This window comes from Mustela lutreola, chromosome 1 (assembly GCF_030435805.1).
Source record: "Mustela lutreola isolate mMusLut2 chromosome 1, mMusLut2.pri, whole genome shotgun sequence".
Taxonomy (NCBI): domain Eukaryota; kingdom Metazoa; phylum Chordata; class Mammalia; order Carnivora; family Mustelidae; genus Mustela; species Mustela lutreola.
The window spans coordinates 207,256,631-207,280,534 of record NC_081290.1 but is presented as its reverse complement, the minus strand read 5'-3'; the positions used below and the strand labels follow the sequence as shown (position 1 = coordinate 207,280,534).

At 34.7% G+C, this 23,904-nt stretch overlaps 1 protein-coding gene and 1 pseudogene across 1 annotated transcript in view; one reads left to right on the top strand and one right to left on the bottom strand.

The window, feature by feature from the left end:
- The window catches only part of CNTN5 (contactin 5), a 1,361,366-nt gene that overhangs the window by 939,887 nt on the left and 397,575 nt on the right, over positions 1-23,904 (top strand). Inside the window, exon 8 of the mRNA XM_059185809.1 lies at positions 8,949-9,152. Within this exon, the coding sequence (XP_059041792.1) occupies positions 8,949-9,152 (204 nt within the window). The remainder of the gene's footprint in view (positions 1-8,948; positions 9,153-23,904) is intronic.
- On the bottom strand, positions 684-4,151 carry LOC131818752 (V-type proton ATPase subunit D-like; annotated as a pseudogene).

Genomic DNA, 23,904 nt, shown 5'->3' with positions numbered 1-23,904 from the left:
AAATTCCTAAATCAGCAGTTTCCACAAAACAACTGGTTTTTATTCTTGGAATTTGAAGTAATTCCTCCAGATGTATAGTTTTCCTATTTCTAAAACTAAATTTTTTAACTGTCTTGGGTTGCAAGGAAGTTATACTTTTTTTCCCCCATTTTTAACTCATTTTACTGTTTATATATTGTCACATTAAAATTGGCAGAAGTCCCATTATAGATAGAACAAAAATCTGTCTTACAAGAAAAAATAGTGAAGGTTTCATAAAACTTAAGAGAAGTACCATGGTAACACAAGGATGGTGCAACAGTCTCAGATGACAGTGCCAAGGTGTTTGAGCAGGTAGGAAAAATGCTGCTGCAGGGACATTTGGCCTGAGACCACTGCTGTTTCCTAAGAATTTCCAAATATGCTTGGTAAGCAGATTACTTGTAACAGATGAAAATGGAGTAGGGTACCACTTCTGCAGAATAAATTCTGCAAGGTCCTGGGAAGTGTCTACAAATGTCATCCTGATAAATGGTTGCTGAAGATGATTTTGCAATGGTAGTCCTATGACTAATACCCAGGGAAATTTTACCACCACTGAAATTCTTGGACCAAAAACTAAATGGCTACATATACCAAACCTACACATTGTGAATTAAAATGGTGCCATGTTAGGGCTTATGTTAGAACCAGACCAGGAAAAATTATTCCAGCAGAAGATCTTCATTCTTCTCTTCAGTCAAAAGATTAACAGGCTCCATCACCTCTCCAGCTGCCCTCTATTGCTCCAAGTCCTTTTCCAATTTTCCTGGAGAATCTTTTCCTTCTTTATTTTCTTTAACCAATAGAACTCTTCTGGCTCTCTCTCATCCAGTTTTCTAATGATATAAGCACAAGTATGTTCAATTCCAGGGACAATGGTATATGAAATATCATTTACACATTTGTTGATTATCTTAATAGCTTCATCCAAAGTAACAAAGGAAGTTTGAAGGGAAAATATTTCTATCAGTAATTCCACTGCTTTGACATAATTTCTCTTTAATTTAGCCAATTGTTCCCCACCTCTCGCTAAACCAGCTGGTTTATAACTGTCAGTTCTTTCACAGTAATGTTCAAATACTGGCAAAATAACACCTGATACATTATCTTTCTTAGCTAGAATCTTCACATAGGATTTATTTACATTTTGGATAACTGTGGTGTTGACATCCCCTGTTATGAACTTGGTGTCAGCAAGAGAAAAGGAAGCTTCTTCATTACTTCACCCATCAGCACTTTAGTCCCTATTATCTTCTTTAGGATCTGTTGAAAACAAAGAGCTAAGGCATCAGACATTTTCTTCAGGAGGTTTCAACCTGTCTGTACTCCTTTTAATCGAGACTTCATGATGGTCTGTGCCATGCATGAGGGAAAGATTTTTAATTTGGTCTTTGCCCTACATTCTGATGGTGATTGTTCCACTCAGTCACCTGGCCAGGCATTGGTGGCTGCAACAATCTCCAGCCACAGGATCTTCCCCTATGGGTTCAGCTGTTTGTTGAAATTATAGTGTTTTTATTTCAGCTATTATAGTTCCTACTAGTCTTATGATTTTGGAAAATATCACTGAGTTTATCACCAGAGTTAATTAACCAACCAACTAGAAATAGATTTACAAGGAAAAAATAATAATAAAACCCACACTTGTGGAAAATATCTAAGTAATCCATACTAAACAAAGAAGTCTGAACAAGTTGAGTTTTTAAGAAATAAATCCCTTCTGTATCCAGGAATTAGAATTGTTAAACTTTAAGATGGTAGGGCACTGACAAAGAAAAGCCAGTTTACAAAACTGAAAACTTCTGGGCAAATAAGTAAAACAGAAAAGGGGAAATATGGGAAAGTAATTAAATCAGGGATAACCAACATATTTTCCCCATTCCAATCTTTTATGCCCAAAGGATATGCGTGCCTGAATATCTAACACTTGTATCTAACATGAATATTGGGCTCACAATAATTATCACAATTAATTATTTTAATGATATTAATTTTAAAAGACATATTCCTATTTTACACTTGATCTTAGCCAAAAGGCCGAGAAGTGATTGGGCATATTCTTATTTTAAAATGTGTTTTTGAATTTTTCAAAAAACCCTATTATTCAAATTGGACTTTATCATAACATCTAGTTCACAGGCAGATTAATTTGAAGAGATTAACTACATGGAGGCTAAGGTAATTATAAATGTAAATATATATAAATGTAATTATGAAACTCAAAACCACCTAATTTTTGCAGGAAATCCCTTATAAAATTATAAAGAGCAAACATTTCAAATTGTTCTTGTACCATTTATATTGTTAGTATAAATCATACCAACATTTCTATTTTTTCAAAGAAATCAACTAAAAAATGTCTAGCCAAAAGTTTCATGCTACATGAATTCATACAAATGGAAGTTTGAAGATTTATTACAGTGATTATACCTCAACAGAGATAAATATGTATTTTATGATTAGGATTTTTTTTTTTATGAAACAGGTGAGCCATAGGGACAAACCTCCAAAGCGGAAAATAAACCATTTCAGTGTCTTTTGATAAATAGACATTATCCACTATTTCTATACAGTGCATGAAAATGTGACAAATAAATTATCTTCATTAAATATTTGCATGAAGGATTAATGAATATTAGTTAAGCCATAAAAGCACAAAGAACATTTATGAAAAATTACATTGGGTGTAAGAATTTGAGTGGGAGAGAATCTTGTTACAATAGTTTATCTTACCTGAAGATTCTCTACTGCACCTATATGATAAATGTAACTTAAAAGCAACCAAATTTCCACATTTAACATGCAAAATTTAGGCAAATCACAACTCTACAGGGTTTTGTCCTCTGTGAGTTACTTACTAGAAGGGGGATAAATCATAAAACTCATATTTGTTTCCGTTAATATTTATGCTGCAATAAGTCTTCAAATTTGCACCATAAAACTTGCATAACATTAAATTAAAAGACGTAAAGATATCTTAAAAATTCACCATCAGTAAAAAATATTGAGTGTTTTGAATACTTACCTTATGAATTTTCTTTTCCTTTCAATACATAGAACTTAATTAAAATTTAATTATTTTACTTGTGTGAAAATGACAAATACCTTTTGGATAGAAGATCATATTTTACTGAATAGCACAGAAAAATGAGAAAACTTTTTTTTTTATTTTTTTAATCAAGGTTTCCATTTTTCTCCCTTTGGAATATTACCCAGGATTAATGCTATCTACTCATCAAGCACTACCATCTTGTGGACTCCTCTTGATTCTAGAAAATACTGGTTAATATAAAAATTATAAAATACGGGACTTTTGGGAGATTAAATATTTGGAAAATTCTATAAATCTCAATGTTAGAGGAGATCCATGTTTGTAGTCATGCAGTAATATTGCTTTTACCCCTATGGACATCTGCATTTTAGGCACACTCTGCTGCTATTTTACAGCAGGTTTCTGTGCCAGCAAGATATATTCTTACCATGTTACATAGTGAAGACTGGTGTGGCTCTCTGACAGTTTAATTAGGTTGTGACTCAATAAGAATATCTAGAAACCTGCTTTTGTCTGGTAAATGGAATTTAAGTACTGCTTTGTTACTATGAAGCATCAAGGTTTTAATTTGCGAAATTAGATCCCATATCATATATAGTTCAACCTAATAAGTACTTGAAACCCCTATTAATCATGTTTTCTTTTTTTATTCAAATAAAAATTGATGTTTAATAAGAATTCTTAGTCAAATTTTGATTTCTGTATCTTAGTTTGCTCATCATAAAACTGAGTTACCTATCCTTGTAAGGATTACATAAATGAATATACATAGAGCACACTTGCTGGTACATACTAAGTGTTATACAAGTTTACTGGATGCTATTGGTGCCGAACCCAGATCTCCTTAACCTGCTTAATATGCCTATCCAGCAGCTACTCCTTCTCCAGAGAATTTCCCTTATCTAGGGAATTGTCTCCTTGCCCTTAGGGCACCTCACCTACCTCAGTTAGCAGCCAATATCCAAAAGGCTGAATATTTTTACCTTCCACTGCAGTACTCACCAATTCTGCAGCTAAATTTGTGTTCCAGAGTCACAAGTAGGATTAGTTTTAAACTAATCTCTGGCAGGAACCACATCTTTGCTTAGCTGATTTTTCCGCCTTACTGTTTCCTGCCTTTCTTAATTCCTTCTCCTGGGAACAACTCATCAATAAATTACATTCAAGTAATCTCCTTCTCAGATTCCGTTTCTACAAAACTGACCTTCACTGTTGTTATTATTATTACTAGGTGGTCTAATATTTTGATTTAATGAAAATAAATTTAAATTACCTTGGTTATGTCTAATGGATGGCTCATACAGTCCTCCAGTAATTCTCCATGCATGTCTTTTCTTTATGGTAAACTCTTGATAAGCACATTGAGTTGATCTTCCCAAGCAAAATTCTAAAGTACATATATTCTGTTGTTGATTAAGAGCTGGGATCTCTGGGCTTGACAGTGAATTGTGAAAAGTCTAGAGTGAATGCTTTTAAACGCAAAGTTCCAAGCCTAGGTTGAACTTGTGCCACTGACAAGCATACTGGTAAATAAATACTGGTCCCTGACCTGATGGAGTTTACAACTCAATAAAAATAATTTAAAAAGCCCTTAGCAAAGCAAGAAATTCAGGTTGCCTTTTGAAAAGAGTTAGCAATGACCTTTATATCTAGACACAGGGTTCTTGGGATTTAAAAACAAAAAGTCTGCTGCTGTGTGAAGCATTCCACAGAGAAAGTAAAAATAGCTTACTGTCACCCACGTGGTGTAATCGCTTGAACTCTATGACTTGGAATTCACTTACTCAGATTCATTTGAGTTACAGATCATGAAAAAATGACAATTTACTACTGTTTCTATTACAAATAGTCTTTTCTTTATCTTTTATTTTACTAAAGGTGTTTTGAGTTATATGCATATAAAATTTTATCTTGTCTTGGTGACATATTATAATGTTGAAGCAGAACTCTGCTGCTTCTGACTCTAAGTATTAAACTAATGAAAATACATGTCTCATAAATTTTTTTTGAAAAAAGGGGAATTACTACTTTGTTTTGTTCAACAAAGATAACTGAAATGTAGAGTAATAATACAACCTACCTTTGTACTGAAGCAATTTCATTTTTTTAAACATGACAAATGTTCTTTCATATTCTTGACATCGTTAAAAATGTCTTGATTCCCTAAGCATTAACCAAGTGTGGGGTAGACAGCTTTATTCTATTGTTATTCTCAGGATCTTTGCCTCTAGCTATGTTTTATAGGTGAAACTCTTGACACTTGTAGAAATTAAATCCAAATGTACAAGGTTAAAGGTGAATCTGCACTGTATCGCACCCTGCATTACACCAGGTCATTTATCCTGACCTAACAGCTATTCTTACTGAATAGTTACATTGAACACTCTCATTTAAGTGGCTTACCATAGTCCTCAGCACAACATATAACGTAAAACTTACTATCCCATTTTATGGATAGTGAAACAGAGATTCAGAAAAATCAGAATGTAATAATTTAAGTGGCATAATATAATGATAAAATATAGATTTAGAGTGAGTTGGACAAATTTTAATTTTTCCTCTGATATGTAATGCGTCTTAATTTTCTACTGTTTCCTTTACCTGTTTGAACCCCAGACTTTTGATAATGAAGATGATTATAACAATAATAATAACTCACTACATCTAGTTCTGTAGTACTAACCTTACACAAAATACCTCATTTAACTTACAATTTCCTCCATTTTATAGATGAGAAGAGTAAAATTTTAATAAAGTTGAATAACTTGCCCAAAGATGGATAGTCGGTAGATCACACAGGCGTCTCTGAAATTCTGATCTTTGTGATTGTGAAGTCCATGGTCTAATTCACATGATTCTGCCTTCTAACAGAAGTGGGGTGATGGGGTTGGTGGGGTTGGAAAACAATGTAAAGTGTGTCTTTCATAGTAAAGTCTTAAGTCAGTTCCTTTCCCAGTCCCTGGTAATATCCTAAGGAGTGTCTTGTATATAATAACTTGTCACTATTTAATTGTTGACACTTCCAGTTACCTTGACTCATCCTAAATCTATCAGCCAATATAATTTTTATATATGATCCGTTTATAACTTGAACTGCTGAGTCAGCTTCCTCAGCAAAAGGTCAGTGATCATGTCTAAGCACAGGAAAAATGATTGACAATCGTGGAGGCTTTAACTTGAGAGAGAAGTTGGACCACCTCAAAATTTAATGTCCCTTAAATTTTGCCTAATTTGCCTGGTAGAATAAATCATAAAAAAAACTTCATAATAACTTAGTAAACATGACCTTTTGTCTTCTGTTCACAGACAATACATTCCAGACTGTTAAACTGCCTACATTATTTCTCAGTGTCTGTATTTAGCCTCACTTCAAATGCTATCTTTGCCTCATATTCTCAAGGCCAAATAAGTCTTGTCTTTTTACTGAGATTTGAGTGCTATCGACCTACACACAATGCCTCTAATCTTCAACTGCAGTCTGATTTTGATCCCCATTCATTTATTAAAGTTGCCATTCAGTGATATCCCAATGTCAATCTTAAGTAACATTTCCCTTTATTTTATTGGGACTTTTTCCTTGTTTGACATTACTTAATCTTATGGAAAGATTAAACCATTGGCACCTATACCACTGAATTTTCTTTATTTCCTTGTAATCTTTCTAGCAGTCTCTTCTCTCTTACCCTATTTAATACTTTCTTACATTTATTTAGATGTTTGTGCTTCCTAGGGTATCTCCTCACTTTAACCACCCCTCTTGATTTGTCTCACCTTCTTAATTGGATTCAATTATACCAATATACTGACAATTCTTAAATTTAAACTTCACCTCAGATTTCCTTTCCTGGACTTCAAACACATATTCGTCAGCTGCTAGAACGTCTTACCCAGATTTGCTTTGCAGACTTCCAACTTAAAAATGTGCTGAAAATGAAACAATAATCTTTCTCCCTAAACTAGTCTGACTTGGTGTATTTCCATTGAACCTCTTGTACCATCCTCTTCCCAGTCACTCAAGGAAGATATGGGTATTCCTGGACTAGTATTATTGGTCTCATTCTTTGCCTTACCTCTGATATATTTCTTGGACCAACATCTTTCTTCCCATTTTTATGATCATGGTTCTGATTCAGATTTCTTCAGCCTTCACTTTTAGTATGCAATACCATCTTATTGTTCTCTCCTGCAATTAAATCCAAACTTTGCAGAATCACCAGAATAACCTATTAATGTATGTATCTATATCAACCCTTTCTTGAAAAACATCCAGTGGTACCATATTACATATAAGATTGACCACAAGCTTCTTAATATAAGATACACACACCATGTTAATCTTTGTTTAATAATTTGGATTTGCCTCTAATCTCTCCAACCTCTTCTCTTACCACTCCTTTTCTTGAAATTGTTAGTCCAATAACACAAAACTGTTTGCGGTTGTCCATTCATACCATCCAATCCTTGTGTGAATGAACCTTCTCTTGGCCTCTTTATTCAAATATACGCTTGCCTTATCAATTTCTCTAATACCAGATATTATATCAAATTTTATTTGCCAAAATTTGGGGCACCTGGGTGGCACAGTGGGTTAAGCCTCTGCCTTCAGCTCAGGTCATGATCTCAGGGTCCTGGGATTGAGCCCCACATCTGGCTCTCTGCTCAGCAGCCTACTTCCCTTCCTCTCTCACTGCCTGCCTTTCTGCCTACTTGTGATCTCTCTCTCTGTCAAATAAATAAATAAAAATCTTTAAAAATTTTTTTAAAAATAATTTTTATTTGCCAAAATTAAAATCCTAATTTTACTCCACCCATATCTCCAAAGAACTGCTACAGACTACAGTCTGTCCATTTTAGTAAAAGCAAATACATTCTTCTAGTTGCTCAGTGAATCAGGCCCCAAACCTAGATACTTGAGTACTCTTTTTGTCACATTTCATAATGAATCCCTTAGCAATTCCTGTCAACTCCCCAATCACATTTTTACCAGAAACAATACTGTCACTACCATCACCACTCTAATACTAATCATTTCTTTCATGGCTTTCTTGAAAATAGTCTCTTAGACTAATGGGCATTATTCCTCCCGCTTCTCCTCTGTATGCCTGCTTTGTCCTCACATTGTCTTTCTCTACCCACTAGTCAGAGAGAACTTTTGAAACATAAATTCACACGTTCTTCTCACCTCTATCACTTTCTCTCTTAACATGCTTTAGTTTTCTTCATTGCACTTATCACCACTTGACATACACTTGTGTGTTCCTGGTTTCTTCCCACTAAAATGAAAACTCCATGAGACCACAGACTTTCTTTATCCCCCACTTAGAAAAATGCCTGATCTACTGTGATTCTCAACCAATATTTTTGCATAAATGAGTAAGTGAATGTAACGTAGGTGTCTCTTATTTCAGGTAGTTTTCATTGCTTAGCATGGTTGCTTAAGTACCCCTCTCCAATGCTTTCTTTACAAAAGAGTACATATCTCCATTTCTTTATTCCATATTGAGTGATAGGCTTGGGTAAATCTCTCATTAGGTTGATCTTTGAGAATGAGAAACTATCTCTCTCATCTTTTTCATTTCAGTAGTATCATAGTGCCAATCATCCAACACACATTTAACACACTTTGGAATTGAATGGATGGATGGATGGATGGATGATGGATAAATGTTAAACAGCCTTTAGAAACATTTAAAATCTTCTCAGAATCATTAAGAACAATAGTCATTTGAACATATAATACTAAATTATATAGCTATCTGGATCAAATATATATGGCCTTGCAATACATCTAACACAGTAAATAATTTGCTCTTTGAGATTTAACTGTTAGTAAAATAATCTGTATATTTCAACAATGAATTTTGTGTATTTTCAGAGATCATCTATAGCTGGGTATTTAATGAGTTCCCTTCCTTTGTGGTGGAGGACAGCCGGCGGTTCATTTCCCAGGAGACAGGCAATCTGTATATTTCTAAAGTCCAGTCATCAGATGTTGGCAGCTATATTTGTCTGGTGAAAAACACAGTGACTAATGCTCGAGTACTTAGTCCTCCAACGCCACTCACTCTACGTAATGATGGTAAGTTGCATGGCCTGGATTAAAATGGTTAGCCACCTCAACTGTGAAAAATAAAGATGTATTTCTAAACATGTAAGCCTAATACAAATGTTTTTTAATTGTCATATTTAAGCATTCTATGTTTTTAGTCTGAGATTATGTATACCTTAGAATAAAAATTTTGACATAAGAAAGTGATGATTTTTTGTTGAGAACTATTAACCATATTATCCTAATCCCAAAGAAAGAGGGAGCCTTTGAAAAGATGAATTGTAATAAAGCCTTCAGTTTTTTCTTTGTTCTTTAGTGCCTCTATATAACATATGTGTATGAATTGCAAGCATTTTATAGGTTCACTTTTCATTACTTTTTTATGTTAGCTACCTTCAAACTGAATGTTCAGCTTTTAATACTTCATGGTATAGCTATAATTGTTATTAGTACTTTTCCAATAATAGAAGCAGTTGAAAACTTAAATTTTAAGTGCAATTCATGCAGAAATTATGATTCTATAATTATAGGTATTGCCATCTATCTAAAGTATCTTCAAATTTAAACACCTCATTTGTAGTTACAGACATTTACAGTTAAGCATTGCATTAAAGAAGTCAAGTGCTGTATTAACAGTTGATATATGATATGTAGCTTGCTCTGTCATGCAATGAAAAATCCATGAAGTGATTAAGAAGTGAGCTTGAGAATCCTGATTGATTTTCAAGCTTAAAAAATAATCTATTTCAACATTACTCTTTTATATGCTTAGTTTTAGAATATATGCTGCAGCACCTTACACTGAGTTTCATCACAGGATTTTTGCTGACTATACAGTTTCTCATTTTATATATTTGACACATATCTACATGTACACATATATAATATATATCCTATCTGGTAAAGAGTACACATACAATATCTAGTTTAGAGATAAAGAAGCCAATATTAGAGACATGAAGGGACCTGCCAAAAGTCACATAGCTAGGTAATACCATGGAGGAATAGCTGGGAAAGAAGAATGGAAATTGGGAAACCAATTCAAACTATTGAAAATCGCCAGCTGAGAGATGATGAGGTGCAGAATGAAAACACTGGTAGTTGCATTGGAGAGCAGGAAATATGAGGGATATTGAAGAGGTAGAATTACTAAAATTTAATAATTAATTAAATATCAGACTCTAGGAGGAAGTTTTGACACAGTTTGTGAACTGTGTGAAGATTCTCTTCAAAAGAAGAGATAACATAAAGAAAGGGATTGAGGATTTGGTAAATGTGAGGAATTCAGTTTTTAATATAATGAGATGGAGTTTTCTTGGGAAATCCATGTGGAAATATGTGGTAAGTATTTAGATATATATGTCTAATATATATAGAAGAGTGCTAGGCTAAAGAAAGATATTTAAAATTCATCATTGTGTATTCCCTCACTGTAGTTAAAGCTATGACTGTGAATATATGGTGTCAACATCAAGATTATATGAAAATGTCCATAGGGTGAAAAGAAAAATGGAACTAGATATGATTTTTTAAATTTACCTAGTTAAGAGCTTAGAATTTAGGTGATTTTCTATAAACCATTGCCATAATGTTTCTGAGCATCTTCTCAGTAATTCCTTAAGAATTTAAAACATCTTTACCTAAAATTGTAAAAATTTGCTGACTAGCAAATAAATATTTCCATTAACACTATCCATTTATGTAAGAATGTACACTTGGATAGTGACTGAGGTTGACAAGGGTTGTCTTATTTTCACAACATTGGTCTAAACATTACACTGACCATCATGAGAGAAAGTAGCGCATATATAAATCAGAATCCAAAAACAGATACTGGTTTCACTAGTACTTTAAAAGTTCAGTACTCAGGCCCAGATGTATTCCTTAACTTTATCTTTTGTCTTCCATGGTCCAACATTTCAAGAATAATATAAAATAATTTTTATTGTTATTTAAACTCCCTTGCCCCTCTGTCTTCTATTGCTATTGTTTGGAAAAACTTCTACATAGTTGAATTCAACTATGCCCTTAATCTGTGACTGCCCTGAGAATCTGAGAGCTGCGACAAAATTACACCCACAATTGATTCATGATTGCCAAATTCAAATGGGCCTTCAGGAGTGTCTCTCAATCTTATTAAGTTTCTGTGGATGGCTAACTTCCCAAAGAAGCATCTCTGCTTTCCTTAAACTGGACTGCCCCATCACCAGCATGTCACAGAAACTATATGTTACAACATTCATCTTCCTACTAACAAAATTAAATCTAACTACATCTGATTCATACTGTTTCTTCTCGCAAACTATTTCAATAGAATTGTTATACTGTCCCTTCACCTAATAGCACCAATCCCTCCATTCTTAACTCTTTCCTTTGGCCTTTACAGTACATTACACTGTTTCATATATATCTAGTACTATGTCTATTAAACTAATATTTTTTATACTAACTGAATTTACTGATGCAGTTGACATTGTTGACTGCTTTTTTTCTTTGATGAATATTTGTATTTTAAAAAATCATTTGAGCAGTACTACATGAAAGACTTAATAAAGCCAATAAAAAGTAAAATGAACTGTTATATTAAGGTTAGTATTTAAATTAAAAAGAAACAGTTGGGAAAAATTTTCTGAATTTCAATTTTATCATTCAGTGACAGTTTTATTTAAAATTTTATAAGAGGAGTTTGAAAATTCACATGTCTTCTTTCTGTGAATGATCTAGGGTTATTGTTTCCTTTGTGAATTACTTTTTCCTTCACCCTTTCTACACTACATTTATGTCCTTTTGTCTGCTACTTTTACTGTTACACTTTTACAAGTGTTCTAAACTTTTCCATGGAATAACTGTAAGGAAGGGCTGAAAATTAAATTTACAAATTATTACTGTAAATTGTTATTTACAAATTATTATTATGTAATTATCACTCAGTATCATATTGCTACAGGTTTTTAACCTATTCTTAGATGTGTGTGCTATACTAGATGTGTTTTTAATAAGTGAAACTTTGAATATAACAAGGAAAATTAGGCAAGGCTTTGATACGCATTCAAAGTGTATCAGAGATTTTGATACACTTTGAATGTGGGTTTTCTTTTTTTCAAAGATTTTATTTATTTATTTGACACAGAAAGAGAGCACAAGCAGAGGGAGCAGCAGGCAGAGGGAGCGGGAGAAGCACACTTCCTACTGAGCGGAGAGCCAGATGGATGTGCGGACTCGATCCCAGGACCCTGGGATCATGACCTGAGCCAGAAGCAGATGCTTAACTCACTGAACCACCTAAGCACCCTCATTTTTTTTTTAATATTGGATGTAGATTTTTCTTAAAATTCCAGATACAATTAATAGTTTTAATAATATTGTCGAAATATAAACATGAGTCATCACAAAACAAATGGTAAATGAAACCATCAGTTTGGTAAAGAAAGTCCATGAGAAAAGTATGATATAAAGAGACATGAACTGAAGAACAAATCTTGCATAATCCAACTTGCTTTGGAAGAGTAAAGAATAAAAATCCTACAAATACAAAAGATAATGAGAGGTCGGAGAAGTCATAGGAAAAACAGAAGTGTAGCATCAAGAAAGCCAGTGGAAATGAGTATTTGAACAAGATGTGAGCGTACAGCTCAGAATGGTGACTTGGTACATGTATCTGTTGCCTGTTCCCTTTCTGAGACCTTACAAGAAATCTGTATCTTTAATGAGAATGCTGGAGAGAAAGTATTACATTAACAAATGAGACATTTTGATACATTTCTGGGAAAATAAGAAAGGATGTGAATTAAAGGATTAAATAGATGGAGAAGATTATAACTTAAAGTTTAAAGGATCTAAATAAAGAAGGGACCAAGGACCATGGGCCTAGTGGAAGCCTAGGAAAAGCTTTAAAATCAAAGTTAGTTTTGAAGGGGGGCATAAGAGTGAGCAAAGAGGGATTAAAATATGTATGAAGAACAACTGTTTCAATGCAATATTGGAATCCCCCTCCTTCCCTATACAACATGCAAAAAGAGCAAAGGACAGATCTCTTAATAATATAAGTGAACTTTTCATGCAAGGTTGAAGTAGTTACTATGATAATGATGTACAGTATAAAACCTTCTTATTCTGACATTTGAGTGTCTGCAGCCTGAAAACCAGTTCCATGCCCTCATATCAAAACAGACCTGTCAACACATTCAGCTAGATACCCCCCACCCCTACCTCGGAAAGGAACAGATTGTATAGTTAACTCTCACCAACTTTTAAGCTTCTCAAACTTTACATTTATATGCAATCTAAGAGTTTTTATTAAAAAATTACTGAGCTTTCTGAGTGGTTATAGAATTCATACCAGAATAATGTGTAAAAAATAGGAAAATTTTAATATTACTCCAAGAGAGGCACAGATTAGACTGAAATCATTTTTAATTCAAAACTTTCATATCACTATTTGATCTCTCCTCAAAAAGAAAGTAATTGAAAAGTATATTCATAAGAAGTATATTCATAAGAAGGACATATTCCTGAATATTTTCCCAAGTAGGTGGCATAAATTAAACACTTAGTCTGAAAATAAAAATAGAATACAATTGTGGTTGGATCCATTTATTGTAGCACGGTCAACTGCAATTCCTGCTGGGTTGTACAAACCTCTCTATGCAGAGACAGGCATTGTAATGGATATTTCTGCAAACTTGGCAAACACTTCTGCAGGGGTTTGAATATAAAAATTACATTTAATCTGCTGTGACCGTACAGTTAGTTATGAAAATCATTTCAAGAACATTGCATTTTTACACTTCTCTGGAAAAAGAAAAAGTAGACCTTTCTAAAAATAATAGAAGCTATATACATAGGCACAGTATTTCAAGTACAACTATAATTTTACTTTATAAAATGTATTATTGTAGAATGCATGGTCATAGCTAGGTTTTTCTTAAAGCTTTCTAAAGCTTGAAACAAAATTTGCTTTTAGGTAGTTAATTGGAATGTATCCCTCAGAGGAGTGAGGGATGGGTTGGACATGAAGCATGAAATAATGTAATGGAAAGTTGCATTATGGAGATGACCACTTCTATAGGCCACTGGAGCTTGATCCCACGGGACCAGAGCCTTATGAAATGCACTCAGGGCAGTCTTCTTGGTGGACACATCATTGACCTTTCATCTCCCAGTCCCTGAAAGTGGCACCAAAAGCAGTTAACTCTGCACTTGCACTGCTGTCCTCAAGCTGCAACTCTGTGAAACTTGTTGCTCCTGCACAAACTGGTTACAGGAATAGTTGAGTGATATGGCCAAGATTATTTGAACTGGCATGTAGTAGGGGTCTAAAACGTAGATGGTGAAGCTTTAGACCTGAAGTGCATGAATGACGTGATCAGTTTCCCTCTGCTGACCCTGTGTGAAGTCATCCTCACACATTCACAAATGTATATCTCATACCAACTATGTGTTAGATAATTTGTGAGGTACTAAGGATTTAATGGAGGACAAAACAAATACAGTAATAATTCTCTTATAGTTATGAGGGATGATAATACCCTAAATACTGAATGTAACTTGCATCCTAAGATCTGCTTGTTTTCACTGAGTGCCCCCGAGGCCAGTGTCATATTATCATTTCATTAAAACCAAAACAAACAAAGCTTTTATGAGTAACACCAATATTTGCTAAAAGTTTGGAGGATAATTAGTGAAGTTCTAGCTTTCATAGTAAAATTTATTGAACACTCCCCTTTAAACCACATCTTTCTTTTGCCAAATTTTTATTCCTCCAGCTGCCACATCTCTTCCTCAAAACATTTCTACCTCTCCCACAGCACTGTTGCCTCTAGTCTCCCTTCAGGGTCTAGCTAATCCTCTCTTAATTATGACTATTTCATACTTTTATTTCTCCTCTCATCTGTGTCCTAGTCCAATTTTGAAGATTTTTTTAGCTGATTTTATTTTTGTGTAATCAACATTTATGTTAGTTACTACTCATGTAAGACATTGTTCTAAACACTTTATAAGTGTTAAAGGACAGAAAATATATAAAAGCAAACGTTAACTAAATGTTTTTACTGATATCATATAAGATATTAAACACATTACTAGGGATAAAGAAAATAACCATACTCTGATAACAAGCTTAAGTCTTTGAGAAGATATAGCAAAGCATCTTCTTACTATCCATTATGTACAGGACCAGGCTACTCATTTCTCTTTCAGTACAGATGGGATTTTTTCTTATAAGATATCCTTCCTTCCTAAGGTAGAATTCTCTCAGCCACCTCCTCTAGGGCTATAATGGCTCCACAGTGGCAGAAAGAGTATAATAGAAAAAGAAGAAAGAAAGAGAGAAAGAGAGAAGAAAGAAAGAAAGAGAAAAAAAGAAGAAAGAAAAGGGACAGAAGAAAGAAAGAATGAATGAACTAAAGAAAGAAAGGGAGGGAGGAAGAAATGGATGGAGGAAGGGAGGAAGGAAAGAAGAGTGAAGGAAAGAACAAATGAATTGATCCATGACCCTTTTCCCATCTTTGGAGTTGGAGAATGCAGTAGGGGGAAGAATAATTGAAGAAATAACTTGAGAAAGTGAGTAGGAATGGATTCAGAGTGCTTACAGAAAGATTGGCCTTTGTTAGAAAATTTATCACTTGTCAGTGAGAAGAAAAATAAAAAGACTGTAGATACAGATAACCTACTATTTGTTGGTGGGAAATCTGATGACTTTTTTTATTGAAGTACAATTAATACAGTGTTATATTAATTTCAGGGTATAATATGATGATTCAAAAACTCTATACATTTCTCAGTATTTATCAAAACAAGTGTACTCAGTCTTTATTTCACCCATTCCTATCTACATTTTTTTTTTTTTTTTATGAGCTACAGGCAAAGTCATCAGGTGAGAATTTATGTGTGGACAATAGGTTTATTTTTAAAACAAGAATTGAGCCAACAAGGAAATTATACACAGCTCCATTAATTTACTACTGAATAAATAAGATCCTATGAGCAATGCAAGGATAAAAAAATGGCATGCCCTTGAAGACTGTGGTAGGCTAATTCTAATTCCTAGAAACTTTAAATGTTACTTTTATGGTAAAGGAACTTTGTAGATGTGACTAAATTAAGGAACTTGATATGGAAATATTACCCTTGATTAGCCTGGATCACTCTAGATAATTAGTGTTAGCCCTAAATGTGGTTGCCAATGTTCTCATAAGAGGGAGACAAAGGGAGATTTGAGCACAAAAGCGGTGAGGACAACGTGATGATGGAAGCAGAGAATAGAGAGATGTGCTTTGAAGATGTTGGAAGGGCCAGGAGCTATAAAAGAAATACAGCTCAAGAATCCAGAAAAGGCAAGGAAATTATTTTTTCTAGAGCCTCCATAGGGAAGATAATCCAGCCTTCAAGAGGGACCACCTTAATTTAGGCCAAATGAAATTTTAATCTTCAGATTATAAACTTCTGACCTCTAGAATTTAAAAGACTGTGTTAACTTTAAACTACCAAATATTTTGTTAAGGCAATCATGGAAAACTAATACAAAGAGCAAACAGAAATCTAGAGAAAAGTACTTTTACTTGTCCTGTGGAATATTTGTGGTTCCTGAAGCAGTATGTGAGAGCTGTCTTATTCCTGTTTGCAAGAGTTGATGGTGTACCTCTCTTCACTTCTTGGTAGCTTGATATTTTTGTTCACAATTTTCGACTTAAGGATAGTTCCTAGGGGACTTGGAAAGCTTGTGAGAAGAGCACTCCTACTCCCATATATTTATATATGTGAAGGAAACTAAATAATATTAAGGCTTTATGTAAAAATCTGTAGGAATATAGAAACTTACTTGGCTTTTTTAACATTTTTTTAAAGGTTTTATTTATTTATTTGACAGACAGAGATCACAAGTAGGCAGGGAGGCAGGCAGAGAGAGAGAGGAGAGAAAACAGGCTCCCATTGAGCAGAGAGCCCGATGTGAGGCTCTATCCCAGGACCCCAGGACCATGACCTGAGCCGAAGGCAGAGGCTTTAACCCACTGAGGCACTCAGGCGCCCTTATTTGGCTTTTATGAATCTTTTATTTATTTTGCTGTATGTCCCTCTGGAAAGCTTATCATCTTGATACTCTTTTTTTTTTTAAGATTTCTTTTTTTTTAAAATTTTTTATTTTTTATAAACATACATTCTTATCCCTAGGGGTACAGGTCTGTGAATCACCAGGTTTACACACTTCACAGCACTCACCAAAGCACATACCCTCCCCAATGTCCATAACCACACCCCCTTCTCCCAAACCCCCTCCCCCCAGCAACCCTCAGTTTGCTTTGTGAGATTAAGAGTCACTTATGGTTTGTCTCACTCCCAATTCCACCTTGTTTCATTGATTCTTCTTCTACCCACTTAAGCCCCCATGTTGCATCACCACTTCCTCATATCAGGGAGATCATATGATAGTTGTCTTTCTCTGCTTGACTTATTTTGCTAAGCATGATACGCTCTAGTTCCATCCATGTTGTCACAAATGTCAAGATTTCATTTCTTTTGATGGCTTCATAGTATTCCATTGTGTATATATACCACATCTTCTGGATCCATTCATCTGTTGATGGACATCTAGGTTCTTTCCATAGTTTGGCTATTGTGGACATTGCTGCTATAAACATTCGGGTGCACGTGCCCCTTTGGATCACTACGTTTGTATCTTTAGGGTAAATACCCAGTAGTGCAATTGCTGGGTCATAGGGCAGTTCTATTTTCAACATTTTGAGGAACCTCCATGCTGTTTTCCAGAGTAGCTTAACCAGCTTGCATTCCCACCAACAGTGTAGGAGGGTTCCCCTTTCTCCGCATCCTCGCCAGCATCTGTCATTTCCTGACTTGTTGATTTTAGCTCATCTTGATACTCTTGATGAAATAAGAATATCAAGAAAATAAGAACATCAAGAAATCATTGGATAATTTCTGTAAAATGAATATTTGTTTTGCTCAATCTTGATAATCAGTCATTGCATACAATTCTATTTCTCCTCAGACTTATAAAAACAATTTGAACTTTTATCTATAGAAATAAGAATTTTTATCAAGAAAAACAATGTTCATCATTTAATTAACCCTCTTAATATGTCTTAGAAACTTTGAAGAGATATTTAATAAGTACTTACAAATAATAAGATACAATTGTTAAATCGGTATCTAACGGGCTTTTTAGTGATTTCCTTGTTATTGTAATTCAGGAAATAAGATACCAAAGGATGTAATAGTTTGATATTTAGCATTGTAATTTATATTTAGCATTGAGAATGTATCATTCTCAATATAAGAAAAGAAGGTGAACTTTGAGATTTTTATTTTTTTATAAGAGTGGAAGATGCAGAGGCGCCTGGGTGGCTCAGTCCTTAGGTGTCCGCCTTCAGCTCGGGTGTGGTCCCAGGGTCCTGGGATCCAGCCCGGCAGCAGGCTCCCTGCTCGGTGGCACGCCTGCTTTTCCCTCTCCCACTGCTGCTTTGCCTCCTTGTGCTCTCTTGCTTTCTCTGTCAAGTAAATAAATGAAATCTAAAAAAAAAAAAAAAAAAAAAAAAAAAAAAGTGGAAGATGTATGTTCAGTTGTGTTAATCTGACTTCCTTTTCTATTGTCATGCTATTCTACAACTCAGTTGTTACACTTTCTTTATTTAATAACCTGAAATCTGCATTGATTCTCACCACACCACTCAATGTGTTTTCTCAAAATTGGTCATCTATCTGTTAGTCAAATAGATCAGTGTTTTCTCAGCCTTCATCATTCTTGACCTCTTTGTGGTTTATGTTTAAACCTTAAAATATTTGTTTTTCTTAACTGGCAGTAGACTATCCCAAAGAGTTTCATCTAAACCTGAAACTCTCTCTTCTCAATCTACTCCCTAAATAAATCACTCCATGGAATTCTCTGTCTACCTGTGTCCATTCACCCATTTGTCTGCTTCGTTTATACTTGGCATTGTTTTAGAAAAGATTTAAGGAGCATTAATCTTGTAAATATAGATATTCGTCCAAGATTCTACTCCTGAGTTGCACCTTTATTTCTATTTTTTTTTCTTTAATGAGCACTTCTATTTCTCTGTTTCCAATTTAGAATTTTCCCACAAAGATTTCTCTAGCTGTGTTGTTAGTAAGATCACTTTTCTCCTAGACATCTTATATAAATATATCTGGGACAATAAAATCCTCCAAACCTCTACCACATAAATACATTCAAGAGTTTGGCAAGTTCTGTGAATTCTACATCTGTGATGTTATTCTCATGCATCTTCTTTCAACTTCTAATTATAATAGTCTTTATTTCTTGCATAGATCAGTGGCTTTCAACCACCTTTTTCTATAATTCATATAAGGTGAATAGTATTTCTATCCAAAACTCACTTTCAAAAGGATTGCCACTGTTTAGACTATGGAAGAAAAGAAAGACTGCAGGTGCAGTGCCTGTCAACTAGCTCTTATACCACCTCCTTTATCATCAATCAAAAAAGCTTCCAGGAAGCAGGCTCATGAGAGTAGCATCATTTCAGAGATTTAAACTAGCATCTATTTTGATTAATTTTGTTTAAAGTAAATCGGTCAGAAAGTCAGGTTTGATTTACTACGTATATTATTATCCTTGGACAAGAGACTTAACCTGTCTGCGGTTCAGTTTATTCTTCTGAATATGGGATAGCATGGATACTTGTCTCATGGGATTATTGTGAGGAGTAGTGCATTAATATGTGTAAAGCAAATTAGAAAACTGCCTATTACATAGGAAACATTAGTAAAAGCTAGTTATTAACACAATATTTATCACAAAATCCCCACTGTATTTCACTAGTGTGTGGGTCATTGCTGATAGGAAATACTTTCCTGGTTCCATTACTGTAGAGTTTATTGTTGCTGTTCTTTACTGTTTAAATTCAAACTCCTCTGTGTAGAACTGATGTTTTAATGTAGTTTTGTGTTGTTTTGTTTTATGGGAGGAGTAGCAGTGGGAGACGTTTAATATTTTATCACAAGCTTTCTTCATTCTATCATTCTTCATTTAAAATCTGTTTCATTAAAATCTAAAATTTAAAATTAAAATTTTCTTACTCTATCTCTTTTGTGTTCTTTCTTCCTGAGAAGCCCTCTTAACTCCTACTTCTGTCTGCAAGTATTTGAATGACTAACTAGCTCATACAACTAGCTAGATACAATAAGTAGGAATAGAATCTACTAAATAATAAGGGTAGTTTGAACTGTATTCTAAAACATGTCCTTATGTTTGAACATATTGAAAATCATCTGCCACGTTCATAATACCCACCCACACAACCTTATGATATCTTCATGGAAATTGTATTTTCCAGCTTGCTATTTCCCTTTTCCATTTGCTTTGCATGTAGTAATGCACTTAATCCTCACAATAACCCTATGAGACAATTATCCATGGTATCTCAATTACCCAAAAGTTTTGAAATTTTATTATCCCCATATTAAAATATTCTACAAAATAATAAACAAATGCCAGCTCTAATTTGACTCCTGAGGACTTCTCCGTTTCACCAACATATTGCTTCCAATATCTAAGGTATTTCAGTATCCATGACAAAACATTACTCTTGTACATTATTTAATTCATTATGCAGCATTATTTGCAATAGTCAAAATATGGAAGCAACCTAAGTATTCATCAATAGATGAATAGATAAAGAAGATGCAGTACATATAGACAATGAAATATTACTATTCAGCCATAAAAAATAATGAAATCTTGCTATTCACAACAACATGGATGGATCTAGAGGGTATTATTGCTAAGTAAAATAAGTCAGACAAAGAAAGACCAATACCATAAAATTTCACTTATATCTGGAATCTGAAAAATAAAACAAACAAATAAACAAACAGAAACAGATTCATAAATACAGAGAACAAACTGATAGTTGTCAGAGAGAAGGATAAGCAAAATATGTGAGGGGATTAAGAGGCACAAACTCCTGATTATATAATAAATACATCACAAGAATGAAAATTACAGTATAAAAATATAGTTAATGATATATTAATAACTTTAGGAGAAGATAGTAACTCCATATATCATGATGAGTATTTTGTAAAGTGTATAATTGTTGGATCACTATGTTCTAAAGCTGAAACCAATATAAATTGTATGATAAGTATACATCAATTAAAAATAAAATAATAGGGCGCCTGGGTGGCTCAGTGGGTTGAGCCGCTGCCTTCGGCTCAGGTCATGATCTCAGGGTCCTGGGATCGAGTCCCGCATCAGGCTCTCTGCTCAGCAGGGAGCCTGCTTCATCCTCCCTCTCTCTCTCTCTGCCTGCCTCTCTGCCTACTTGTGATCTCTCTCTCTGTCAAATAAATAAGTAAAATCTTTTAAATAAAATAAAATAAAATAAAATAATAAAATAACATTTAATAATAAAATTTCTCAAAACCTTTTGGAAATCTATAAACTTGCACCTAATAGGCCAAAGTTTAATAGTGTGATCCTCAAATACTTGCATGATAATAGTCATGGGTGCTTATAAAAAATTAAAATGTTGGGCACACCCAAGATCTAACCAATCAGAATTTCTGAAGTAGTCCTAGAAATTAGTATTTTTATCTCCAGAAATGCATAATGAACAAATTACCAATAAACACTTCATTGTTGAGACACAAGGAGTGTTTTCACTCTCCTCCTTCCCCAAATGATCCCAGCAGCCCTCTCCCAACTGAAAGTATTAGGAAGATTTAAACCCAAAGGATCTTTCTCCCTGAACTGGAAAAGCACTTCTTCAGGTATAGTGAGTCAGCAAGTCCTTCCCAAACCACACCAGCTAGCAGAATGTACACTGTCTTTAAAAATGTTTACAGGCCTCCAAATTCTTCAGGAAAATTCTAAAAAAATTAAAGTCCTAGACATACTTTATCCCTGGCAGGTCTCAGGAGAACCTGGGTCTTCAAATGCACTACTAGGACTCCATTAGTAGAGTCACTGTTCCAGGTATTCCTTCAAAAAGGACTGGAAAAAATAAATAACTTAATATATGTGTGCAAGTTGTCCTTGCCCTGCAAATCCCAGGAATCTGCATTTTCCATAGCACTTCCCAGATATTTCGTATTCTATGCAATTACAATTGGGAGCCCTCTGTCCACTGTACTAAATCATTACTTGCCAAGCATTTGTTGTTGTTTGGTGTTGTTGTTGCCCATTAATATTACATACCTCTTTATATTTTTTAAAAATAATTTATTTATTTTCAGCATAACAGTATTCATTATTTTTGCACCACACCCAGTGCTCCATGCAATCTCTGCCCTCTATAATACCCAACACCTGGTACTCCAACCTCCCACCCACCCACCACTTCATTCCCCTCAGACTGTTTTTCAGAGTCCATAGTCTCTCATGGTTCACCTCCCCTTCCAATTTCCCCCAACTCCCTTCTCCTCTCCAACTCCCCATGTAATCCATGATATTTGTTATGTTCCACAAGTAAGTGAAACCATATGATAATTGACTCTCTCTGCTTGACTTATTTCACTCAGCATAATCTTTTCCAGTCCCATCCATGTTGCTACAAAAGTTGGATATTCATCCTTTCTGATGGAGGCATAATACTCCATAGTATATATGGACCACAATTTCCTTATCCATTCGTCTGTTGAAGGGCAGAAAGATTCCCTTCTTTTTTTTTTTTTAAATATACATATATTTTTATCCCCAGGGGTACAGGTCTGTGAATCACCAGGTTTACACACTTCACAGCACTCACCAAAGCACATACCCTCCCCAATGTCCATAATCCCACCCCCTTCTCCCAAACCCCCTCCCCCCAGCAACCCTCAGTTTGTTTTGTGAGATTAAGAGTCACTTCTGGTTTGCCTCCCTCCCATCCCATCTTGTTTCATTTATTCTTCTCCTACCCACTTAAGCCCCCATGTTGCATCACCACTTCCTCATATCAGGGAGATCATATGATAGTTGTCTTTCTCTGCTTGACTTATTTCGCTAAGCATGATATGCTCTAGTTACATCCATGTTGTCGCCAATGGCAAGATTTCATTTCTTTTGATGGCTTCATAGTATTCCATTGTGTATATATACCACATCTTCTGGATTCATTCATCTGTTGATGGACATCTAGGTTCTTTCCATAGTTTGGCTATTGTGGACATTGCTGCTATAAACATTCGGGTGCACGTGCCCCTTTGGATCACTACGTTTGTGTCTTTAGGGTAAATACCCAATAGTGCAATTGCTGGGTCATAGGGCAGTTCTATTTTCAACATTTTGAGGAACCTCCATGCTGTTTTCCAGAGTGGCTGAACCAGCTTGCATTCCCACCAACAGTGTAGGAGGGTTCCCCTTTCTCCGCATCCTCGCCAGCATCTGTCATTTCCTGACTTGTTGATTTTAGCCATTCTCACTGGTGTGAGGTGATATCTCATTGTGGTTTTGATTTGTATTTCCCTGATGCCAAGTGATATGGAGCACTTTTTCATGTGTCTGTTGGCCATCTGGATGTCTTCTTTGCAGAAATGTCTGTTCATGTCCTCTGCCTATTTCTTGATTGGATTATTTGTTATTTGGGTGTTGAGTTTGCTAAGTTCTTTATAGATTCTGGACACTAGTCCTTTATCTGATATGTCGTTTGCAAATATCTTCTCCCATTCTGTCAGTTATCTTTTGATTTTGTTAACTGTTTCCTTTGCTGTGCAAAAGCTTTTGATCTTGATGAAATCCCAATAGTTCATTTTTGCCCTTGCTTCCCTTGCCTTTGGTGTTGTTCCTAGGAAGATGTTGCTGCAGCTG